The following is a 21514-nucleotide window of genomic DNA, read 5'->3' as shown; positions in this document are numbered from 1 at the left end:
AATGGCAAGATAATGTAAATAAGGAAAAGAAAAGACATCCATCAACAAATATATTCACACATACAAAGTCGAGTTCCTATAATTTGCTAATTCAGAGAGAAATTGATGGTTTCCAACTCATCAACTTTGCTTCCATTCCTGTTCATGTACAGCTACTATGCAGATTTCACAGTTGGGTTCTTTGGTAAAGAGCCATCACCTGAAAATGTTAGCCACCTTCGGCGGACGCCACGCCGCGTTTCCGCTGCCGTTGCCGTCGCCGGCGTTGGCAACATGAACGTCGTTTTGGAACAGAGGATCCTTTACCTTCAACCGGCCTCCTCTCCCGACCTTCTTTCCGACAAAGAGTCCCATTTTCATGGCGGTAAACAGCCCCAACGCGATCAACAGTGGCCTCACGGCCCAGTGGAAGTCCTCTAGATGTTGATACTTCTTCACCAGCCCGGGGGAGGTCTCGAACGAGACGAGCTCGACTTCGGCTGGATCGCCGAGGCAACTCGTGTCCTCTTTCCCTATGCTCAGCCTGCCGGGGAACTTGACAACGAGGCACCCGTTAGGCAGCACTTGACAAACCCGGCCGGTCGCCCAGTCACCCCCTCGCCTACGAGGCCAATCGAATCGCGGGCTGAACACGCTCGACTTAAGCTTCACGAACTGCCCCGTACAATAAGGTTTCGCCATCTCCAACTGCGAATACTCACCCTTCCATAGGGTCTCCAGTCCTATAAACGCAACAGCTACACTTCCATCGCGGTGTACTGAATGAAGGACACCAACGGGCGACTGCTTCTTCTCTTCTTTCTTTAGGCGAACCCAGTCGCCTGCAGCCAGGCCAAAAGTGACTCGTTCCAATGCAGAAACATGAACCCGTATCGGATCATGAACTCCATGCACCCTCACCAGGACATATCCATCTTGGTCCGTATCCCGTTCCAAACCCACCACAGCCCCTTCGGGCACATCCATATTTTTGGGGCTGCATGAGTTTGGGGCTTTCCTAGACCGGACCACATCCCCGATTTGCAGGTGATCCTTCGCAAGGAACCACTCTGTATACCCACCACCACCCGGCTTGTCTCTGATCATTCTACTTCCGAGACCTGTCCAGCTTCCGTCCTGGGAAACTGCATTCTGCGAACTGCAAATGCATTTAAAAGTCGACTTAGGAATATGCAAAAACTAGCTTTCAGTTAAACACAATAGTATAGCACACGTATGTGAAAACGAAAATATGGACCAGATGAAAACAATCATTAGATGCTTTTTAAGTGATAAACTGGAAACTTGCATCAAGAATCGAAAAAGGATGATACCTCTTGAAAGCATGTAAAATATCTGCCATCACAGGGCGGCTCCTGAAGTCGTACTCAAAACAACCAAAAATGACATTCTCGACTGCAGGAGGGAGGCCGCTGGGAATATGAGGTTTTTCTTGCTTTGTCACGACTAACTTGTATATCTCCTCAACCGATTTACCACTCCACGGCTGTGTTCCAGTAAGCATCTCCAATATACTGCAACCAAATCCCCACGAATCAGTCTCAACAGATATAGGACCTCTTATTTCTGGCTGCCATTGCTCCGGAGCCATATAGGTCGGAGTGCCAAGTCTTCGAGCCATGTCTGTACTAGGCAATGGAATCCCTAACAACACATAAGGGATACCAATATCTCCAACAACTGCCCCGTCGTTACTATTCAACAGGAAATTATAAGGTTTGAGGTTGAGAATAAGGATCCCTTTCGCATGCAGGTCCATTATTCCCTGAGCCAGATCCACTCCATACCTGTAAACACATCAAACCCCAAGTAAGTACTCACAAACGAGTCCAAACCCTAACAACACGTCTTCCTGAAACCAACAACGAATATCACCTCAGAACATCCCCAAGCGACAGCTTCCCCCCATTGAGGCGAGCCATTTTGTCTCCAACTGAGCCCTCGTAGAATTGCATAACAATGCATATCTAGCAGCACAAAACAATATCATGCTTTAGATTTAACATCCCCATCACCCATTTCCCCTACGAATCCAAACAATATCACAAAAGGTCAATCAGAAAACTCACTCTCTTATTGATAACTGAAAGCCCGTAGAGCAAACAAACCGTATCTAACCCTTGACACTTAAAAATCAAATCGCTCAACCTATTCAATACATCTCTAATGTTTTCCTCTTTGACCGGGTGCAACATTTTCACAGCAACTTCATGATACTCATCATGGTCCTCAGACGAGCGGTGATGAGTGGCTAGCCAAACGTCACCAAAAGCCCCTCTCCCAATCCGGTGCCTGAGCTTAATCGTTGTTGGATCAATCCATGGGGTCATCTGGTGAGATGATGCAGCTAATGTGCTTACATCACCAGAGTCTCCATCAACCATCACAAAATCAAACGAAGGCGCAGGCCGATTACCAACAACTTGTCCTGCCATTTTCCTATACATTCCCACAACAAGCTAACCTCAGAGACCATTCAGCCACAAAATGTGCTTAAAAGTACACCAATAAATCAACAATCCACTTGATTCATACAATGCTTGCATAGCCTAACACAGAATACATCAAATTTTTTTTATAAAAAAAAGCTATGAGCTGCTAAAGATAGAATCTCTACTGAGAGACAAACATCCCTAACTCCTCAATCCTAAATTTCTATTCCCACAAGAAAAACATCACAATCACTCTTTTTATCTCTGGAAACACCAAAAATCCCAATCACGAGATGAACAAATCTTCAATCTACCATAAATATTAGTCCTTTTCCACCCAGAAATTATGTTCATGAACGTATAATCACTATCCAGCAACAAAGAAAAACAAAACGAATAACCAAACCAGTAATCCCCTTTTCCATAATTTCATTCCTTAGCTAAATTAGCTCAGCACCAAGCAATCATGGAGAAAACAAGTCAAAACAAACACAAAAGGCACACAAATTAAGCACAAAATGAAACCGAAAACTTACTGAATAGCAGGAGATGAAGAAAAATTGTGCAACGGAAAACTATATATCGATTGAGTAAGAAGCAAACACAGTAATCTCGACGAATTAAATTAAGTTATCAGTGTATTAAGCGATCATTTCATGGTTGCGGAGCCGATAATTCAACCAATATTTACGAGCTATGGGAAAGTAAAAGAGTGGAGAAGAGAGAGAAGAAAGTGAAACAGAACTAAATAGAATATGAGAGAGAGAGAGAGAGAGAGACGATGTGGCTTTCTTACGTACGCCACCGTTGTCTGTGTTTTCAATATTTTATCTCTCTTTTATTCCTTTTTTTTCTCAATTTAATACACAAAATTGTCGGTTTTCTCTAAAAACAATTTATTTTTGTGTGTAAATCATCAAATATCAAGTGGATAAAGTTAATACAAGATTCATTCTTTTCCATTTTGTTTGGGGATAATCATTTTGGTAGTAATAATATTATATTACATTGAAATATCCTATTTTCTTTAACGTATTAATTGTAATAAAAAATAATGAAATATCATTATCAATTAACGTTAGTTTCAATATCAAGCTTAACTTTTCTCCTCTAAAAACTACTAACTACTTTAATTTAACTTTTGTGATGTTATTTGCTGGATTCGTGTTGAATTCCTAACTAGCCTATTTTTGGGACCTAAATTTTAAAAATTAATCAATAGCAATTAATATATAAATAGACACACACACACATACATATAAAGCATCATTTTTCATAATAATTATTAACACAACTACTTTCTTAATTATAAATGTGTCCTAAATCAATCGGCCTTTCGATGCGTACAAGAAACTTAGAAGTAAGAAAATCTTCAACTTTTGTTTAGCTTTTATTTAAAAGACAATTTGCAAGTCACTGTAACTTATCTAATTTAATCAACCAAAACTATTGACCAGTTCATTTCTTCCAATCATATTTATATTAAGTCAAAACAAAATAATACTACTGCTACTATTATTTGTAATTACAACATTTTTGTGGCCCATTTATCTTCCACTTAAATATTTTATTTTAATACTAGTATTTATTTAATATAAAACGAACCGAATAGCCCACAAACATTTTACTCCGTATAGATTTACCAATTTGAAATTTAATCTTCAAATCAAAATTAGCAATTACTCCACAAAATAGAAAGAGAGTTATATAATTTCTTGGTCCAAGCTCAATATAAACTTTAAGCCCATCACACCTCATACTAGCCCACAATTTAATTAGTACTCCCTCCTATCCTTTTTGTTTGTCATCCTAAGCTCAAGCACATTTTTTAATAAAAAAATATTATGCCCAACATAACCTTATTAAACATCACTTATTTTGATGGAGTATTAATTAACCCAACATTTATTTGGTGAAAAAAGAGGCGATCCATCACAAAAACTAGAAGAAATAGGAAAAAGTCATTTTACTTGTGATTAATGCAGGATATTAAATAAGGTTAAGATTGGGATAAAATTTCAAAACGTCAATTAAAACATAAATAATTGAGAATGCTAGAATGACAAACAAAAAGGATAGGAGGGAGTAATTACTTCACAAAATGGAAAGAGAGATATAATTTCTAGTCCTAGCCCAATATAAACTTTAAGCCCATCACACTTCATATTAGCCCACTATCTAAAATTGTGTATAATAAGATTTCATTTTTGGTTCAAATAATTAATATTTACATTAAATACTTAATTACATAAAATATTAATATACTCAAAATTTGTGGATTTTTTTATGTCGACTATTTAAAATATATTATCCAAAATTACTCAAAATTGAACGACACATGTGCCGTGTGATACTCTTTTTTATTTTCCTTGTTAATTATTAGGCTAAGATAAAATTTAGTCAAAATGAGGATTTAGATCATATGAGATATGAATAATTTTTTTACAATTGGGATTGACTAAGTGAATTTCCATCATACCAAAATTACAATGATTGGTCAAATTGACCCATTTATTGTTTTTTCTCTTTTTTTTTTCCTTTTGTATACATACTTCTAGAATTCATATGCCATAAGGCATCTAATTTCGATTTCATGTTTTTCTCATATATTTTATTTTGGAAATATAATAGTTATAATTATTCACTGCATACTATATTTTGATAATATAACAAAAAATGTAATACCGTTACTATGCTATCTCATTTCATGAACTCCTTCCCGCCAGCTTATTTTTTTTTATTAGATTACGATTAAATCTCTTCCCTTTTTCGCATCAGATTATTGCATAATCAGATTCCAAAATGCAGATCACAATGAGTTTAATGCAGATTACGACACTACATAAATATTGACCCACATTTTTCTCAAAACCGATTACAGTTGAAGCAACTGCTATATCACTGTGCATCAAGTTTGAGACGGCATTGAGTTTATATCAATCGCATAGAATTTGCAATTTTAGATAGTTTTTGGTCGCATATTAGAATCGGAATTGATCGAGAAATCAAGGCAATTTTTATGGCGACGAATTCGATGAGCGGCGCCGCCCTGCTGCCGATCGCCGTGACTGATTCAGCGGCGGAAGCGGACGAGAAGCAGTTGAAGGCCTCCGCCATCTCTAAGGCCGGCGCCTATGCCGCCATCTCTTATATGGCTTGCGCCGGTAATTTCATTATTATTTTTCTCTTAATTTGATGATTTGAATGTGAGGTGTGATGAGGTTGAGCTGGAAATGTTTTGCGTTCTTTTCATGCGAAATTTGTGGATAGAGATTGCAGAAATTTGATATGAAAAGGAAAAGGATGATTATCTTGCGTACATCATGATTTGGTTTGTAGTCTGGAATGATTTGAATTGTTTTTGAACATTGATTAGACCTCAGGAAATCTTCTCCTTAGTAATGATTCATGTTGAGTTTGATAAATTAGTATTCGATACTCGTTGATTTTCGCTAATGGAGACGTGATTTCAATTCGATTTTGCAGTGCTCTTGGTGATGTTCAATAAAGCTGCTCTTTCTTCATACAGCTTCCCTTGTGCTAATGTGATTACCCTTTGCCAGGTGATACAGAGAGCTCGTTTTTGGTAATTTCTTATTTTGTTCAAAGATTGATTGGTTTACAGACTGTTTTCTTTGGTGTACATATCTGCTGCAGATGGCATCTTCATGCTGTTTTCTCTACGCACTAAGGCGCTTAAAGCTTATATCGTTTAGTGCGAATGAATCTGGAGGGCTCACTGATAATTTGGTATCGATGAAGACATTGATCTCCACTTCACCTGTTTCTCTGACCTATTTATTTTACATGGTAATACAGTTTCACAGTTATAATTACTTGTTAGTTTCTTCATTGGAAACGAGAAAAAAATACGAGTTGTTCACATTTTGTCTTTGTTTCTTTGAAAGCTAGCCTCCATGGAGGCTGTTAGGGGAGTAAATGTACCAATGTATACTACCATAAGGAGAACTACAGTTATCTTTACAATGATTATTGAGTTCGTCTTCGTGGGGCAGAGGTATAGTCGCCCCGTTCTTGGAAGGTACTATTCGACTGATGTTTTCATACTCTTTATCATATACTCCTTTGACAATCTTAAAGAGATAAATTGATTCACATACACATATTACCGAAAAATATGCACTAGTAGCCTTATTTTCCTTGCATCCTTATAAACTCAGTAGATTTTCTTCGGTCACAGAAGTTCTTGAAGTTATATGGCTTCGTCACTTGCCTGTCTGATGAATAATTTAGGTTTTGCCAGTGTGTCATTGATTCTATTAGGTGCTTTTGTTGCGGGAGCCCATGACATGGCATTCGACCCCCATGGCTATCTAGTGGTTGTGTTAGCCAACATCTCAACAGCAGTGTACCTCACAACCATAGCTCGCATTGGTACTGTTTCTTCCTTCTTTGTCATCTGCTGCTTCATTCTTGACTTTGACTTTGCTGACGTTGTATCTGTGGCAGGGAAATCTAGTGGACTCAACAGCTTTGGCCTAATGTGGTGCAATGGTGCATAACCACATCCTTTAAATGTTTATTTGCCACTTCTTCTGGAGAAGTTGTAATTTACTTTTTCTGATACATGCAGGAATTTTGTGCGGACCAGTTTTACTGGTCTGGACCTTTGTACAAGGTGACATTGAGACGACAATGAATTTCCGGTATTTGCTCTCCCCGGGATTCCTGGTAATATTTGGTGGCTGAATGAAACACAACATTGATTTTGATCATTAATTACAGCACACATTTACCACTTTATAGTTTCTGCCAACTTATTATGCTGTTGATTTGATTCATGTACATATTTCTAAGCGTCGTTTATGTATTCTACTGTTTCAATAGTCGTTACTGTAATGACATGATTGTGTAGAGATTGAACATTGAGAAAGGATTCTGTTCCATGGGCATCTCACTGTCCTATTAAGTACAAACGTTCAGCATATTGTATTGCTATAGAGTCTTGAAAGTTTTGGAGATGCAAACGTTCATTTTTGGTTGTGGTTACCCTTCATAATCCAGCTCCTCTGAATTCAGGTTGTATTGCTATTTTCTTGCATTTTGGCATTCTTCCTCAACTACACCGTGTTCCTCAACACGACTCTGAATTCTGCTCTCATGCAGACAATCTGCGGTAACTTGAAGGTTTGTTCCAAACTTTTCTGCTTATTTATTGAAGATTTGCTCTTAAATTTTCTTTAGTTTGTTACATTTTATGGTTAATGAAATCTTTACACAAATTTAATAGTGAAGCTGATGTGCATCACAAAATCCAAATCTGTCAACATTCTTGAATCAATATCTTATCTCAGTGATGGAAAAATCATGCAGTCAACTATAGCTTTCCATTATCACATTTATTATTTATACCACTGTTTGAATTGCTGCACATTATGTGGTGGAGCTCATCTACAACATACTATCCACACATAACTCTCACACGCTGTGCTAAACTACATTCTTTCCTATAATGTAGGACTTCTTCACCATTGCCTTAGGCTGGGCGATTTTTGGTGGGCTGGCGTTTGATTTAGTAAGTCTCGTCTCCAATTCACTCACTCCGCTCTCTCTAACAGCTCTGTTTATCCTTACACTGAACCCCCGTTGCAGCTGAACGTGACCGGGCAGCTCATCTGCTTCGTTGGCTCGGGAATGTATGCCTATTACAAGCTCACTGGGAAGTGACACTGTGATCCCTAAACAGTATTTATGTAGGGCTGATGATAGAGACTCCATTAAAGTTTTAGGATGAGATAGGATATAGCTACATGTGCTTTGATGATATATATATAGCAACTTCTCCACATTTAGATTTAGTGGAAGGATTTTCAGCTGATCTGTAGTTGCTTAGTCCACATTTTTGTTTTTTTAAAACTCTACTTTTGATAGTGGTGTGGTGCTTGTTGATGATGTAACAGAATTTTTGGTCTATGTCTTTTCATGTACCATTTCATTATTTATTGCTTTGCTTTTTTTTTTTTTTTTGTATAGAAGAAATCCTGTTCTATCCATGTTTAAACTGCAGTGGTGATTGTTGTAATTTGAAAGACCTAACTACTTTCCTATTATTAGAAGAGCCTTGTTCTTCAAATTTGTTACTAACTAGAATTATACCCGTGCTCCGCACGTCCGATAATTCATACGTATTTGTAATACATAATAGGAGTATTATAAAAATATATAAATGTATTTAAGTGATACAAAAAAAAAATACAGAACAATCAAATCAAATTGAAAATTTAATGAAATATATAATATAAATGAACATCGATAATATAATAATTAATAAATCTAATATATTATATTATGACAAAAAATTAAACACAAATATTAAGTGAAAATATTTAATTTCGTGTATGTATTGTACGCGGACATATATATATATATATACATATATATATATATATAGAGAGAGAGAGAGAATGAACGGACGTATTTACCGAGAGAATAATAAATCTATACATTTTACAAATAGATCAACATAACTAATTAACGGACGTATTTAGTCAAAATAATAAAAATTTCGACACCAGCAGGGTTCAAACTCAGGCCAAAATGCTGTTCATGAGCTACATTGATTTGTTCATCAAAGTTATATAAATCTGTTCGTTTTTTTTCTCATTTGTTTTCTATTATTTAAATATTTAGAATTCTCTGTTGAACCTTTCTCTATATGTATATTAGATTGAAAGTGTTAGTATTAGTAAATTAGTATATTAGTTTAGTTTATTTTTTTATAATTATATTCCCTCTAACTATAAAATATATTCTTATTAATTCTTTTGGACGTAATCATACTAATTATCATCCTTCAAATTTTTACATATTGATATCAACAACATATTAGATGGATATTATGTATATTTTTTTAGAGATTGTTTTATCTTCTAAATAAATAAATTAATTTTATTATTAATAGTTCGTAATTTAGTTTAACCTGAGGATTGACTCAAATTCAATATTAAAGCTTATCTAATTAGAAACAAAAATGAGACAAAAATAACATAAACTTAACAAACTAATAAAACAAATCATCGTAAATTGTTAAACATTTAACGTACTAATATAATTATTATAATACTATATTATACTTTTTCTTATATATATATATATATATATATATATATATATATATATAGTAAAAAAAAATTGGGTTTGTACCCCCTTGCTCCCATGTATCCACCACTGAACACAAATATAGTGTTGTATGATAAAAAAATACACCACAAATAAAAATTTATTAATTATTTTTTAAAATAAATTTTTGAGTCCAATTAGCTCGATGGGCTAGCCCGAAATCAGAACATTTAGGGCTAAAGTTAGAAATTTCTAAAGCAAAAAACACTTCAACCCAATTAGCCCGCACCCGAATGACATGTACCTCGATAGGGCTAGTTCGAAACCTTGTGGATTGGCCCGATTGATATCCATATTTATATTTATCTTTATGCATATTCTTTTTCAATTATATGCATGATACTATGTGATACCATATAGTGGTTCTCGTCGTTGGTCACTTGACGAACCTTACTTTCTCAGATGAGTTACACAGTGATATCTATTTAAAAATAAATATTTAAACATTTTTCAATAATAAGTATTATTCTCATAAAGAAAATATTACAACTTTTAAATTAGAAAAAAACTAACTAATATACTTAATATACTAACACACGCTAATATATTAGTAATAGCTGATACAATTAATTAGTAATAACTAATACAAAAAAATTGAAGATAATTTTTCCAATGCAAATATTTTTTTATTGAAACTATTTGTACAATGTTGGTGATTTTTAAAATAATTTTTTTTCTTTATAAATTATTTATAGACACTAATTAAAGTATACTATCACAAATCAACTACCGAATAAATATTAATTAATAAATAATTAATCATTAAATAAGTTTTAATTCATTACAACTCGAATTTATTAAGTTTCAAATAATTTCAATAAAAAAGATATCCACCTTCAATAAATTATCATTTAAATTAATTCTTTTATACTCCCTTCATCCCATTAATAACGTCTAATTTCCATTTCGCATTACAGATACAATAACAATAATGTGCGTGTGTCTGTGTATACAAAGTCTCTTTGCCCTAAAAAAAATTGTATTCTTAAGTACATAAATGCAAATATAAGCTCAACAGTTATTTACTGTTAAAATAGTTCACGTGAGCAAGACATAAAAACCTCATTTTTACGGTTGTTGCCAGCGAACGATGGTGCAATTACTATTGTCAAATGAAGCAGGAGAGGAGAGAAAGTGCGGTGGTGGTGTTGCTATTGTCGTCGGTGAATGGCGACAATATTAAAATATTAAAAACAAAAACTGTAGATTTTCTCTAAACCCAGTGGATAATTAGGCAATAACTTTTGGGCCAAAGGAAGTTGCTCTTGGCGGGAATCACAATCCCCTAGGATTCTATGTTTTAATATATGTATAGATAATAAAAAACTAAACAAAATAAAAACAAAAGTACCACATAAAAAATGTGCAAACTATAAATACAGAAAATAAATTAAAGAATTGGAATAACAATATTTATAAATGATACATCTCGTTAAAAATCAGAAAAACCAAGAATGAAGAGTTTAGCGAAATAAATATCTGGAATGATATGATATAAAATCAGAAAAACCAAGAATAAAGAGTTTAGCGAATTAAATATCTGGAATGATCTGATATTGTATAAGGAATGTCATGGAATGAATTTGGATAGCGAATGTCATGATTTCTATCCATCAAATATTGTATTTCCCCTAGAAATAAAAATATTTATAAAAACCACTTTATATTATTTAGTGATGAGTTTAATAATTAAATAAAATGAGCATCGATGCATGTAATTTCTTAGGCACTAAATTTTCGCCAAAAAGAAAATTGTTAGTATTATTTACTGTATTTAATTTGGTTTTCCCATCTATATCTATACTATATTAAAAAGGGAGTTTTTAATTTGAAATCAATTTTAAATTAATTTCAAAATTAAGTGGCAATTTTATAGTTATAATAAACTTGAAGGTTTATGTTTATACTATATATTTTTCTTTTTATTTTCATTTTATTTATCTTCTTATTTTCTGTTACAATTCTTTTCAAAATGCTAGTAAGGTGAAACATCCAACCACATCACTTATTGAATTTTACAATCAATTGATGCAATACATGTGAAGCCATACTCTATTATATCTATACATATAAATTAATAATCTATTAAAATGTCGTGTTGTATATGTTTCCTAAAATGCAATGAGTTGTATGTATATCAATAATAGTTACTATAGTCTCTTATTCTCGATATCCATTATTATTCTTTTTTTTAAAAGTGAGATCTTAGTTAATTATATTAAATAATTCATTTTTATAGGATCGGTCACAGTTTAAAAAAAATTGCTACTCAAACCATCTATATATAAATTAAACGTCGGGCCTGAGCCATTAGGATCCATTTTGGCGGGAAAATAGTCCACCTCTTTAACCAATGTATTTCTGTTTGTGAAGAAGTCTGCTGTGTAATTGTGCTAATATTCAGAGGTTTTTTTGTTAACCTATAACTGCCTTGATAATCACGATTTGAGCATTAAAAGCATCTGATTTGTAATAAACTTGGGCCCCAAACATGGAGCCAAAATTCAAATTTGTAATAAACTTGGGCCCCAAACATGAAAGACCTAACTACTTTCCTATTATTAGAAGAGCCTTGTTCTTCAAATTTGTTACTAATATTACACACAGGGGTCCAATCGAATAGAGTCGAATCGAATAGTGATGTGTTCAGGTTTAATTTGTTTAATATCGAATCAAATCCCAGACTTTATTTATAGAATATTTTAAGGCTCACGAACTTAATTTAGTCTATACGAACTTTCTAATTTTATATTTGTATCTTAAATAATGATTATTTTCTTTTGAAAATAAACTATTCTATTCAAAATAATAAATATACTAATTATTTTTTTAATAACAAATAGAATTAATTATAGATTTAATATAATTATTATTAATTCTAGTAGATAAATATAAGTTGTACCTAATAATAATTTATATTTTTCAAACTAAATTACTTAACGAACATGTTCACAAGCTAATGAGCTGAATACTACTAAGCTCAAGTTTGGTTTGTTTATTTATCAAACTTCTCTAAGCGAATTTGAACGAACTTTTTTCGAACCGAACTTTGAATAATTTGTGAGCGGCTTGGTTTGTTTACAGCTCTACAATATTTATATATTATTAGTAATAAACTTGTGTATTCTTCTAAATTGGATTGTATGTATGAGATCCTTTTCTATTTTAATTTTTTAATAAATAATATAGTAATTTTGTGTATTTATATATACATACATATATATATATATATTATAAGATGAGATTCTTCTGTATTTAATTTTTTATAATTATGATAAGACTTATCTATTTTATACAAATCTAGTATTTTAAGTAAAAAATAATGTACAAAAACAAAACTAAGAAAGAATGAAGGGAGTCAATTTTCACAAATTATTGGTTAAAATTTGGATACATTTTTCAACAGAAAAATAAAAAGAAAAAAACAGAAAAAGAAACAAAAATTAGTCAGGTAGTAACAGGCCTTTATTTGGGCCGCGGATCTGTTATTGGGCTCACAAATAGGCCCAAATGAAAAGGCGGGTGCTAACCGAATTAACTGTCAATCACTGCGCAGAGAGAGAAAACAGAAAAGGCAAAAAAGAGAGCCAAATTCGAATCGATTCTATTCTCATTTCTCTCTTTCTGTATTCAGAATCTCTCTCGACACAAGCCATACCCTACCTTCAAATCTGCGCCAAGGAATCGCAGGAATAGCTCGATTTCGGGATCCATAAACCAGCCTCGATCCGCGAGAGGTGAGCGACGGGGAGGTGTATAAATGGTGGCTTCATGATGATCGATGATATTCGACTTCCACGTTACCAATTCCGGCGGAATTTCGCAATGATGCAGATGGTGGAGAGCGGGAGCGATCACTGTAAGCCTCGATTCTCGAATGGATCGGCGATGCGCTTGTTTCCCCCATCGGCGTACGTCGGCAGCCCGAGGCGGAGCGTTTCTTACAATAGGCTTCAGCAGCCGCCGCTCCGCCTCACTGTCCTCAAATTGGACGGATCCTCTTTCGGTATGTGGTTTCTACTTCAATTTTATGTTTGTAGATCTGTTCGTGCGTTTCTCCAGTTTTTTTGTTTGATTACAATTATGCTTATGATTGCTTGCGGTTAATTTCATAGAAATGGACCAGTGTTTGGCTGTTTGCCTTTGATTTGATTATGTGAGAATGTGAATTGTGAACTTGAGACATAGTGAAGTGTGAATGATTTTGTTGTGAAGGAGTTGATGTGAGTAAGAAGGGGACCGTTGGGGAGCTGAAGCGAGCTGTTGAAGCAGCTTTTGATCATTTGCCCAAAGAGGGGCCTGCCAGAGTTTCATGGTAATGAGTTTCTACCTTCAAAATGTGTGTGTGTGTGAGAGAGAGAGAAAAGAGAGGAGGAGTAAAATGTGATTCAGCTTGTTGAGTGTTGAAGAATGAAGATCTTTCTTTGATGCTAATGTCTTTAAGCTCTAGTGGCATTGTGTTTTTTAATTCAATCTGTCTCCTTTCAAATTTTAGTTGTTATTGGTGATTTGTTGCAACAACTTAGGTATTCTAAATATTTGATCAAGAGAAAATTATGCATTGAGTACTAAATGGAATTGCTTTGAGCTTAACTTCTTCTACATGAACTGGTAGCTGAGTTTATACTGATGCAAATGGAAATTTTTGAAATTTTTATGCAGGGAACATGTATGGGGACAGTTTTGCCTTAGTCATGAAGGTGAGATGCTATTGAATGACAGAGATTATATCAGCATGCTGGGCATCAAGGATGGTGATCAGGTTAGTTGTATTTTTCGATTATGCGACTGTTGTCTCTGCGTGGACAATCTGCGTGTTTAATAGAAGTTCAAGGTTTCTGAAGGTAAGATAGATTTGTGTCATTGTACACAAAGATTTTGCTGATGCTTTAGTACTAGCGATTAGCCTTACATAAAGATGAACCAAAAGTAAACTCTAATATGAACAAATTTAGTTACTAGCTGTTAACCCCTTTTGGTTTGATTGTAGTAATGAGAGAGAGAGAAACATAATAGGTCAGGATTTGGGAACTTTAATTTGCTGTTTCTCTCTTGTATCGCCACAAAAGTTGCTTATGTTTTAACATCTTTGTACTAGAATTTTGATGTTTCACATTGTCTTGTGCTTAAACAATTTTCACTTTATTACACTTTCAGCTTCAGTTTATTCATCGTGTTTCTAGTACCAATAATTTCACAAAGATTAAATCAAAGGGATCATACAGTGATGATGATGATGATGAACCCCACAAGTAAGTTGATCATGTTCTGCATCTCCTATGTGACTATGTCAAGCATGCTAAGGTTCAAAATTTTCAAATTATATAACCTTAATTTACAGTAAGGTTGAACACAAAAGAAGATCAAAGAAAGAAGAGTGCATTCATGAAGAGATCTCGGAGGCGAATAACGAAGATGGACAGTGGGATTTAGGAGATGATGTTGTCTCAAAACGCGATCACCGGTTAAGTCTCTTAATAAAAGGGTGGTTTCCGTATCGCAAGTTCAGCGGCTCCAGCTCCCGGGCGAGGCTCGCAGAGAGAGGCTGCTCGTCAAGGTCTTCGCGGAACGTGCTGGGAGGTTTCAAGAATTGCTTGAGATTTTCAGGCAGCAAGTATGAGTCTCGGAGGCTGACTTGGAAGGTCAAGTGAAAAATCTCATTATCCAGTTTCAGTTGCAGATTAACTTGTGATTGAAGAAGCCATAAAGGGTTATGGTAAATGGCCAAAAATAAGATGTTTGATGCTTCTTTCTTCATCTTTGTTAGATTAGGAAAGTTTTGTGGAATTAGCACTGTCTTTGTTCAATAAGGAATTATTGATAATTGCATTTATGTTTTAGAGCTAATCTGTCATTTTGCAGTCATCTCTATTGAGGAACCATGATAGTAGTAATAATTTTATCACATCCCAAACACAATTATTTCAATATTGCAATTGCCACAGCTGAATTAGACTAATAGTAAACAACAATTTAGCTAGAGTTTGTTTTTGTTCAACATCAATTAGTCAATAGACAAACACACACACATATATAGCATAGCATCTTATGACAAATCCATAGATCACATTCTCAATATTTCACACAAAAAGAAAGCAACTACTTATATATTTTAAGAAGCTATAAAAGTAGAAATACAAAATGATGTATCCAATTTGAAATGAATAAAGCATTTGTCAATCAATAACTTAAACACAATGTATGAGACGTAGTAATGCTCCAAATAATCAAAATGGCAGATAAATAGATTCAAATTCATATGACATAGTAGTAATGCTCCAATGAATAAAGCATTTGTCAATCAATAACCTAAAAAATGGGCATTGAATGGGCTGAAAATTTGATATACATGTATTGGTCAAGTTTGGGTTTTCGAATTTATTCTTAAATTTTTTTCTAATAAAAGTAGTTAGTTTATAATAAATTCCTTGCTTCTCTTGCTCTGAAAATTCATACCTTCTTCTTTTAATTGAAACCTATTAATTATTTTTAGTAGATTCATACCTTCTTCTCTTGCTCTGAAAGTAGTTGGTTTGTCGGAGGACGGCGCTACGTCCCATCCGTTTCCCAACCTAACCTTGCCGGATTTGGTCCGTTCAAAGACCGTTGGAAATATTTTTAGGGTGGCTACGTGGGAGCAAGATCAGAATTGAAATCCGTGTCGGTCGATTTTTGGGCGAGTGGTTCGCCAAGACCATTTTAACTATATTAAGTGGCTCGGGAGCCAAAATCTCGATTTTGGCACGGAAGCGGTTCGGCGAGGAAATTTCACCACATGTTCCCCATCATGAAAGATAACCAAAGGCCCAAGTATCATGCAATTCAGACGTGTAACGAGGGAGATATTGGCAAAATGGTCTGTCGGAGGACGGCGCTACGTCCCCTCCGTTTCCCAACCTAACCTTGTCGGATTTGGTCAGTTCAAAGACCGTTGAGAATATTTTTTGGGTGTCCACGTGGGAGCATGATCAGAATTGAAATCTGTGTCAGTCGATTTTTGGACGAGTGGTTCGCCAATGTCATTTTAGCCATATTAAGTGGCTCGGGAAGCTGAAATCTCGATTATGGCACGGAAGTGGTTCGGCGAGGGAATTTCGCCACATGTTCCCCATCATGAAAGATAACCAAGGGCCCAAGAATCATGCAATTCCGACGTGTAACGAGGGAAATATTGACAAAACGGTCCGTCGGAGGACGGCGCTACGTCCCCTCCGTTTCCCAACCTAACCTTGTCGGATTTGGTCAGTTCAAAGACCGCTGGAAATCTTTTTTGGGTGACCACGTGGGAACATGATCAGAATTGAAATCTGTGACCGTAATCAATATTTAATTAATTTTCAATTTGAGCATCTACCTAATTTTGTTCTGACTTGAGTGTTTGAGATTCATTTGTTGAGAGGTTTTGGATGTACAAGAGAACGGTTAAAAACGTGGGGAAAACGGCGGACGTGGTGTACGAGGTAGGGATGGCGGCGGCGCCGGGGTGGAGGTGAGTGTTTCGCCGAATAAGTTGGTGTTCAGTGAGGCCCATTGTCATATGAAGTCACGTTCAAGAGCATCGGCGTAGCGGACGCCACCAAACTCGTGGTCGTGGAAGGCGCCAAGTCATCATTTGTGTGGCGCCAAGTCATCGTTTAAGTATCTGGCGTGTCTACGTTTAAGTATCATTTGGGTGGCGCCAAGTCATTGTTTAAGTATAGTTTAAAATTTGTGTCGCGGTTAACCATGCATATTTCTAGGAGATGGAGGGAGTATTTAGTAAAAGTATGTAATACAGATTTAACAATTGCGTTGGGATTAGTAGAGTAGGGTTCACAGGGTCAAAGGTACTTTGGAGCGAAATTGTAAAAAGTGACCATAATTTGTATTTTTCAGATGTGTGGCCGAAAATTGAATTTCATTGCTAAATATGACTATATGAGTGTATATTCTTTAATAATAGTATGGAAGGGGAAAAAACATCTAAATATTCTAAATTATAATTGTTTAAACAAAATAACCCATAATATTAATACTATATGCAATCTTATTAGTTTATTAAAAGTAATTTGTCACTCGGATACACAAATATAAAATATTAAATTTTCTTCTTATCTCTATTGTCCTCATCCGTGTTGATAAGATATTCTATATCTATCTCAATTAAATAGACTTATTTTCTTAATGAATAAACATGATTCATTAAAAGTTATAGAAATATTTTTTGCTAATATGCATAAAAAATAAGTTTTAGATTTTTTTTTCTTAGTAGAAACCTTAAATAAAAAATATATGGATATTTTGGTGGATATTTTAACCAGCTAATTATGATCGTTGATAAAAATATGTTGTTAATTGATATTGGTCATTGATTTGACTCACATAAAACTATAAAAGTCATCTTTATTTGAACAACTATAGTATTAGTGAGATTTATCATAAGTATAAGTTATAAAAATTATAAATTGCTTATACTTTTTAATAATTAAATTTAATAACTATTACCGTGGATCACAGAGGAGCAAAACTAGTTAATTATAATCTTAATAAATATAATTAAATGTAGATGTATATATATATATATATATATATATATTACTCCATAATATTAACATTACATATAATCTAAATTAATAAATTTTATCATTTATTTTATCTCAATAAAAATTAGATTTACATGTTTGACAAGAAAAAAATTATAATTTATATACGATAAATTATTTTAATTAAATGCTAGTAATTAGATGTATATTTTGCAATATATTATACTGTATTATTTAATTTAAATATATATATATATATATATATATATATATATAATATTTAACTTCTTAATTTTCAATAAAATAAATTTTAAATTGAGTTTGAATTGAGACATGCACGTGTATTTAAATTATACTTGGAAGCACATTTATAGAATAAATTTTAAATTGAGTTTGAATTGAGACATGCACGTGTATTTAAATTATACTTGGAAGCACATTTATAGACTACAAAGCTTCTCACCAATCATCCTCCAATTTGAGCGAATGTGCCATCTTGTGCCAACTGGAACAGGTCGCAATCATCCTCCAATTTGAGCGAATGTGCCATCTTGTGCCAACCGGAATAGGTCGCATTCGTGGTAGGGCTTGCTCTGATAGAATGTTCATTTGCGAATGTGGAGCGAATGTGGCCAACTGGAACACGTCGCAGTCATCCTCCAATTTGAGCGAATGTGCCATCTTGTGCCAACCGGAACAGGTCGCATTCGCTCCGATAGAATGAGCGAATGTGCCATCTTTGTTGGAATGTGCCATCTTTGTGCCAACCGGAACAGGTCGCATTCGCTCCGATAGAATGTTCATTTGCGAATGTGTCATCTTGTGCCAACCGGAACAGGTCGCATTCGTCATCTTGTGCCAACCGGAACAGGTCGCATTCGTGGTAGGACTTGCTCTGATAGAATGTTCATTTACTCTTCAATTCTAGTTGCATCTTGACATTTGGCAGAGTATCCCATCCTGAAATCAATATCCCTACTCATCATTCTTAACTCTGCTATAGCTATACCCATCATTGTTAGCTCTGCTATAGCTACAACATCTGCTATACCCATAAGCTTAGCTATTGTGTTGTATCTAGTTTGAAATTAAATCCAGAAACAATGTGTGGTGTCATAATAAACAAAGCATCCATCAATAACTTAAAACACAATGTATGAGATGTAGTAATAATACTCCAAAGAATAATTAACTTAAAACACAATGTATGAGATGTAGTAATAATACTCCAAAGAATAATCAAAATGGCAGATAAATAGATTCAAATTAATGTTACGATGAATTCAAGGCGCTCCCATTGCCACTGCTTCCACTCCTGCAGCTTCGGCTTGTGCTTCCGTGTTTTGGCTATGAAACGTTGGGCGCGTCCTTTTGCTTCCTCGCGTGAGGTTGCAAAAGGCACAACGTTTTTACACCGCCTGCACTTGTTAATGAAGCCCCGAACGTGAGGCTTATCAAAGAAATCAGTGGGAATATGAATGGCAACCCTCTCAAGTGATGGACAGCTCCAAATCAATGCCACCAGCAATTCTTCTGCATAACCATATCCAGCGTAGCCGCCCACTTCAACCACCTTCAGATTTCTATGAACGAATTTCCCAGGAATCAGTCCGTACCTACCTGGCTGCCATGATCAACACCAAACAGATTAATACTCCAATTCTTATATAAAACTAAACCAAATTGTACAAGTAGAGTCAGAGTGTAGTACATCATAAGGTTCTTCCGAGTAGCCCAGCTGTCACAAAAAAACACAATCAGATGAGTCGAGTCAGAGGCACAAATATGAGTATACAAAATCAATTAATTCAACAAAAAATTGAATAACCTCAATCCTAAACTCGCATAAGAGTGGAGATGCCTCAATCAATGATTTGAACAAGTTAAAGAGTGAATCATATCTTGTATGAGCATAAACTTGCAGCCGTTTGAGAGAGCAGAATCGAGGCAAATCAGCAGCAACCCAAAATAATATTCTACTGTCAACCTGAGAAAAACAAGTTAAAAATATATGAGCATAGCATCATATATATACATATATATATATATAAATGAAGAAGCATACCTCAAATTGAATATCCAATACAAGCTTCTCCAGCTGAACGGAATAGCTCTGGGGCTCGAGAACAAAGAACAAACACGGATCACCTGTAATACATAGTTCACGAAGATTCGGAGCTTTTTTCACCAGCAAGCTGCTTTTCTCATCTCTATAATCTTTAAACAGCAAGCTGTCTGCGGGTCCTCCATATGTTAACGAGACGAGACTCGCAGCAGATATCTCCACACTCTCGACATAGGGGCATGTGGTTATCTCCAAAACTCTCAAGCTTGGTGGATCAACAACTCGAAGATCCTCCATCATGTGGTAAGAAAACTGTATGCATAACTCTTCAAGATCGGGACACGATGCTAGAAAATGATGAACCACGTCGGTTGTGATATTAACATGGGACAATCTAAGGCTTCTCAGGCGGCAAAATGAATGTGAATGTGAATATGATCTTAACTCCTCAAGACTTGGGAATGGATATCGAGACCATAGGTGTTCCTTGTATTTATCTTCATACAAGAGATTCAATTCCAACCTTTGCACTTCCTTTTGCATAGCAAAATTCAACCATCTCTCAACTGCACGAGACGTAGATGCATATGCCTTCTGATTGCGCTCGACCCCTCCCTCAACGCTAATGATCATGCCCTCAACATATGGAGCTTGATGAAGATCCAGCACACCATTCACCCAAGACTCCAACTTTTCCTTTTCCATTAGTTTTCCATCGAATCGAAGAGTCCCATGGGAAAACCTCCAAAGATATCTCCATTTATGTGAGAGGACACTAGTCCTCGCAGCTCTCTTGATGCTCATGTGTGACAGAATGTTAATCAATAAATCATCAGGCAATCTATCAATATCACCACCATTTTTTATCACAGCATCATATATTCCCTGCTTTTCCACATTAAATTAAACTTAGACTCCATTATTTCACACCAAATACATATATTTAGGATCACAAAAATTACCATCTAAACATATATATTAGCACAAAATTTAAAGATCATTCATACAATATAATACGATTATGTAAGACTAAACTAAATACGAATAATCGGCTACTTACCATCCGTTGTTGCTTTTGTTTTCTGGATTTTTCCATCGGAAAAGACGATAAATTCTCTCTTCCTAAATCACACGACGAATTCTACTGCTTAAACTAAAAAGATATGCATGAATGAATTTAAAGAGAAATATATATACTCCATGAAAGAGAGATCGATGAATAAGATATGGGCTTTGAATGGGCTCTTTTATCTCTCTTTTTCTTTTGAAAAAGTATAACTTATATTAATTTTAATATAAATATATAGATGTATATGACTTGTCAAATTATTTTAAGATTTTATTTTCCAAATTTA

General features: G+C 34.8%; 4 protein-coding genes across 7 annotated transcripts; 2 read left to right on the top strand and 2 right to left on the bottom strand.

The window, feature by feature from the left end:
* Positions 1 to 15: 15 nt before the first annotated feature.
* LOC131015559 (E3 ubiquitin-protein ligase KEG) lies at positions 16 to 3268 on the bottom strand. Its single transcript, XM_057943983.1, has 5 exons — positions 2969 to 3268; positions 2070 to 2439; positions 1876 to 1967; positions 1314 to 1787; positions 16 to 1138 (listed from the first exon to the last, which is right to left on the bottom strand). Exons 2-5 carry the CDS (start codon positions 2433 to 2435, stop codon positions 196 to 198), a joined length of 1875 nt encoding a protein of 624 aa, XP_057799966.1. The 5' UTR covers positions 2436 to 2439; positions 2969 to 3268; the 3' UTR covers positions 16 to 195.
* A 1822-nt stretch (positions 3269 to 5090) lies between these two features.
* On the top strand, positions 5091 to 8395 carry LOC131015557 (UDP-N-acetylglucosamine transporter UGNT1-like). 3 transcript variants are annotated; one of them, XM_057943980.1, is made up of 10 exons: positions 5096 to 5596; positions 5919 to 5995; positions 6090 to 6242; positions 6341 to 6474; positions 6697 to 6827; positions 6903 to 6947; positions 7027 to 7124; positions 7473 to 7580; positions 7912 to 7968; positions 8046 to 8395. In XM_057943980.1, the coding sequence occupies exons 1-10, from the start codon at positions 5452 to 5454 to the stop codon at positions 8118 to 8120; spliced, it is 1023 nt and encodes a 340-aa protein (XP_057799963.1). In that variant the 5' UTR covers positions 5096 to 5451; the 3' UTR covers positions 8121 to 8395. The 3 variants fall into 3 exon arrangements, with proteins under 3 accessions (XP_057799964.1, XP_057799962.1, XP_057799963.1); XM_057943981.1 differs by having other exon boundaries at positions 5091 to 5596; positions 7027 to 7099; positions 7912 to 8046; XM_057943979.1 differs by having other exon boundaries at positions 5093 to 5596; positions 7912 to 8395.
* Positions 8396 to 13144: 4749 nt separating this feature from the next.
* LOC131015556 (uncharacterized) lies at positions 13145 to 15419 on the top strand. Its single transcript, XM_057943978.1, has 5 exons — positions 13145 to 13578; positions 13788 to 13887; positions 14235 to 14334; positions 14730 to 14824; positions 14914 to 15419. Exons 1-5 carry the CDS (start codon positions 13344 to 13346, stop codon positions 15221 to 15223), a joined length of 840 nt encoding a protein of 279 aa, XP_057799961.1. The 5' UTR covers positions 13145 to 13343; the 3' UTR covers positions 15224 to 15419.
* Positions 15420 to 19251: 3832 nt separating this feature from the next.
* Positions 19252 to 21380, bottom strand: LOC131015555 (putative FBD-associated F-box protein At5g56690). Of its 2 annotated transcripts, none has more exons than XM_057943977.1 (5): positions 21220 to 21380; positions 20160 to 21044; positions 19923 to 20081; positions 19806 to 19832; positions 19252 to 19718 (listed from the first exon to the last, which is right to left on the bottom strand). In XM_057943977.1, exons 1-5 carry the CDS (start codon positions 21253 to 21255, stop codon positions 19356 to 19358), a joined length of 1470 nt encoding a protein of 489 aa, XP_057799960.1. In that variant the 5' UTR covers positions 21256 to 21380; the 3' UTR covers positions 19252 to 19355. The 2 variants fall into 2 exon arrangements, with proteins under 2 accessions (XP_057799960.1, XP_057799959.1); XM_057943976.1 differs by having other exon boundaries at positions 20160 to 21047; positions 21220 to 21349.
* Between the last annotated feature and the right edge of the window lie 134 nt (positions 21381 to 21514).

Source organism: Salvia miltiorrhiza, chromosome 3, assembly GCF_028751815.1.
Source record: "Salvia miltiorrhiza cultivar Shanhuang (shh) chromosome 3, IMPLAD_Smil_shh, whole genome shotgun sequence".
NCBI lineage: Eukaryota > Viridiplantae > Streptophyta > Magnoliopsida > Lamiales > Lamiaceae > Salvia > Salvia miltiorrhiza.
The sequence above is the reverse complement of the archived record's forward strand: the minus strand, read 5'-3'. Positions and strand labels throughout refer to the sequence as shown.

Coding starts and splice junctions, on each gene's coding strand:
- LOC131015559 (XM_057943983.1), bottom strand. CDS start 2,435: ATGGCAGGACAAGTTGTTGGTAATCGGCCTGCGCCTTCGTTTGATTTT. Junction 1,968..2,069: donor TTTCAGTTATCAATAAGAGA/GTGAGTTTTCTG, acceptor TTGTGCTGCTAG/ATATGCATTGTTATGCAATT. Junction 1,788..1,875: donor TCGCTTGGGGATGTTCTGAG/GTGATATTCGTT, acceptor ATGTGTTTACAG/GTATGGAGTGGATCTGGCTC.
- LOC131015557 (XM_057943979.1), top strand. CDS start 5,452: ATGGCGACGAATTCGATGAGCGGCGCCGCCCTGCTGCCGATCGCCGTG. Junction 5,597..5,918: donor CTCTTATATGGCTTGCGCCG/GTAATTTCATTA, acceptor TCGATTTTGCAG/TGCTCTTGGTGATGTTCAAT. Junction 6,475..6,696: donor AGTCGCCCCGTTCTTGGAAG/GTACTATTCGAC, acceptor AGGTTTTGCCAG/TGTGTCATTGATTCTATTAG.
- LOC131015556 (XM_057943978.1), top strand. CDS start 13,344: ATGATGATCGATGATATTCGACTTCCACGTTACCAATTCCGGCGGAAT. Junction 13,579..13,787: donor ATTGGACGGATCCTCTTTCG/GTATGTGGTTTC, acceptor TTTGTTGTGAAG/GAGTTGATGTGAGTAAGAAG. Junction 14,335..14,729: donor GCATCAAGGATGGTGATCAG/GTTAGTTGTATT, acceptor TTACACTTTCAG/CTTCAGTTTATTCATCGTGT.
- LOC131015555 (XM_057943976.1), bottom strand. CDS start 21,255: ATGGAAAAATCCAGAAAACAAAAGCAACAACGGATG. Junction 20,082..20,159: donor TATTGGATATTCAATTTGAG/GTATGCTTCTTC, acceptor TGTTTTTCTCAG/GTTGACAGTAGAATATTATT. Junction 19,719..19,805: donor ACTCGGAAGAACCTTATGAT/GTACTACACTCT, acceptor TGATCATGGCAG/CCAGGTAGGTACGGACTGAT.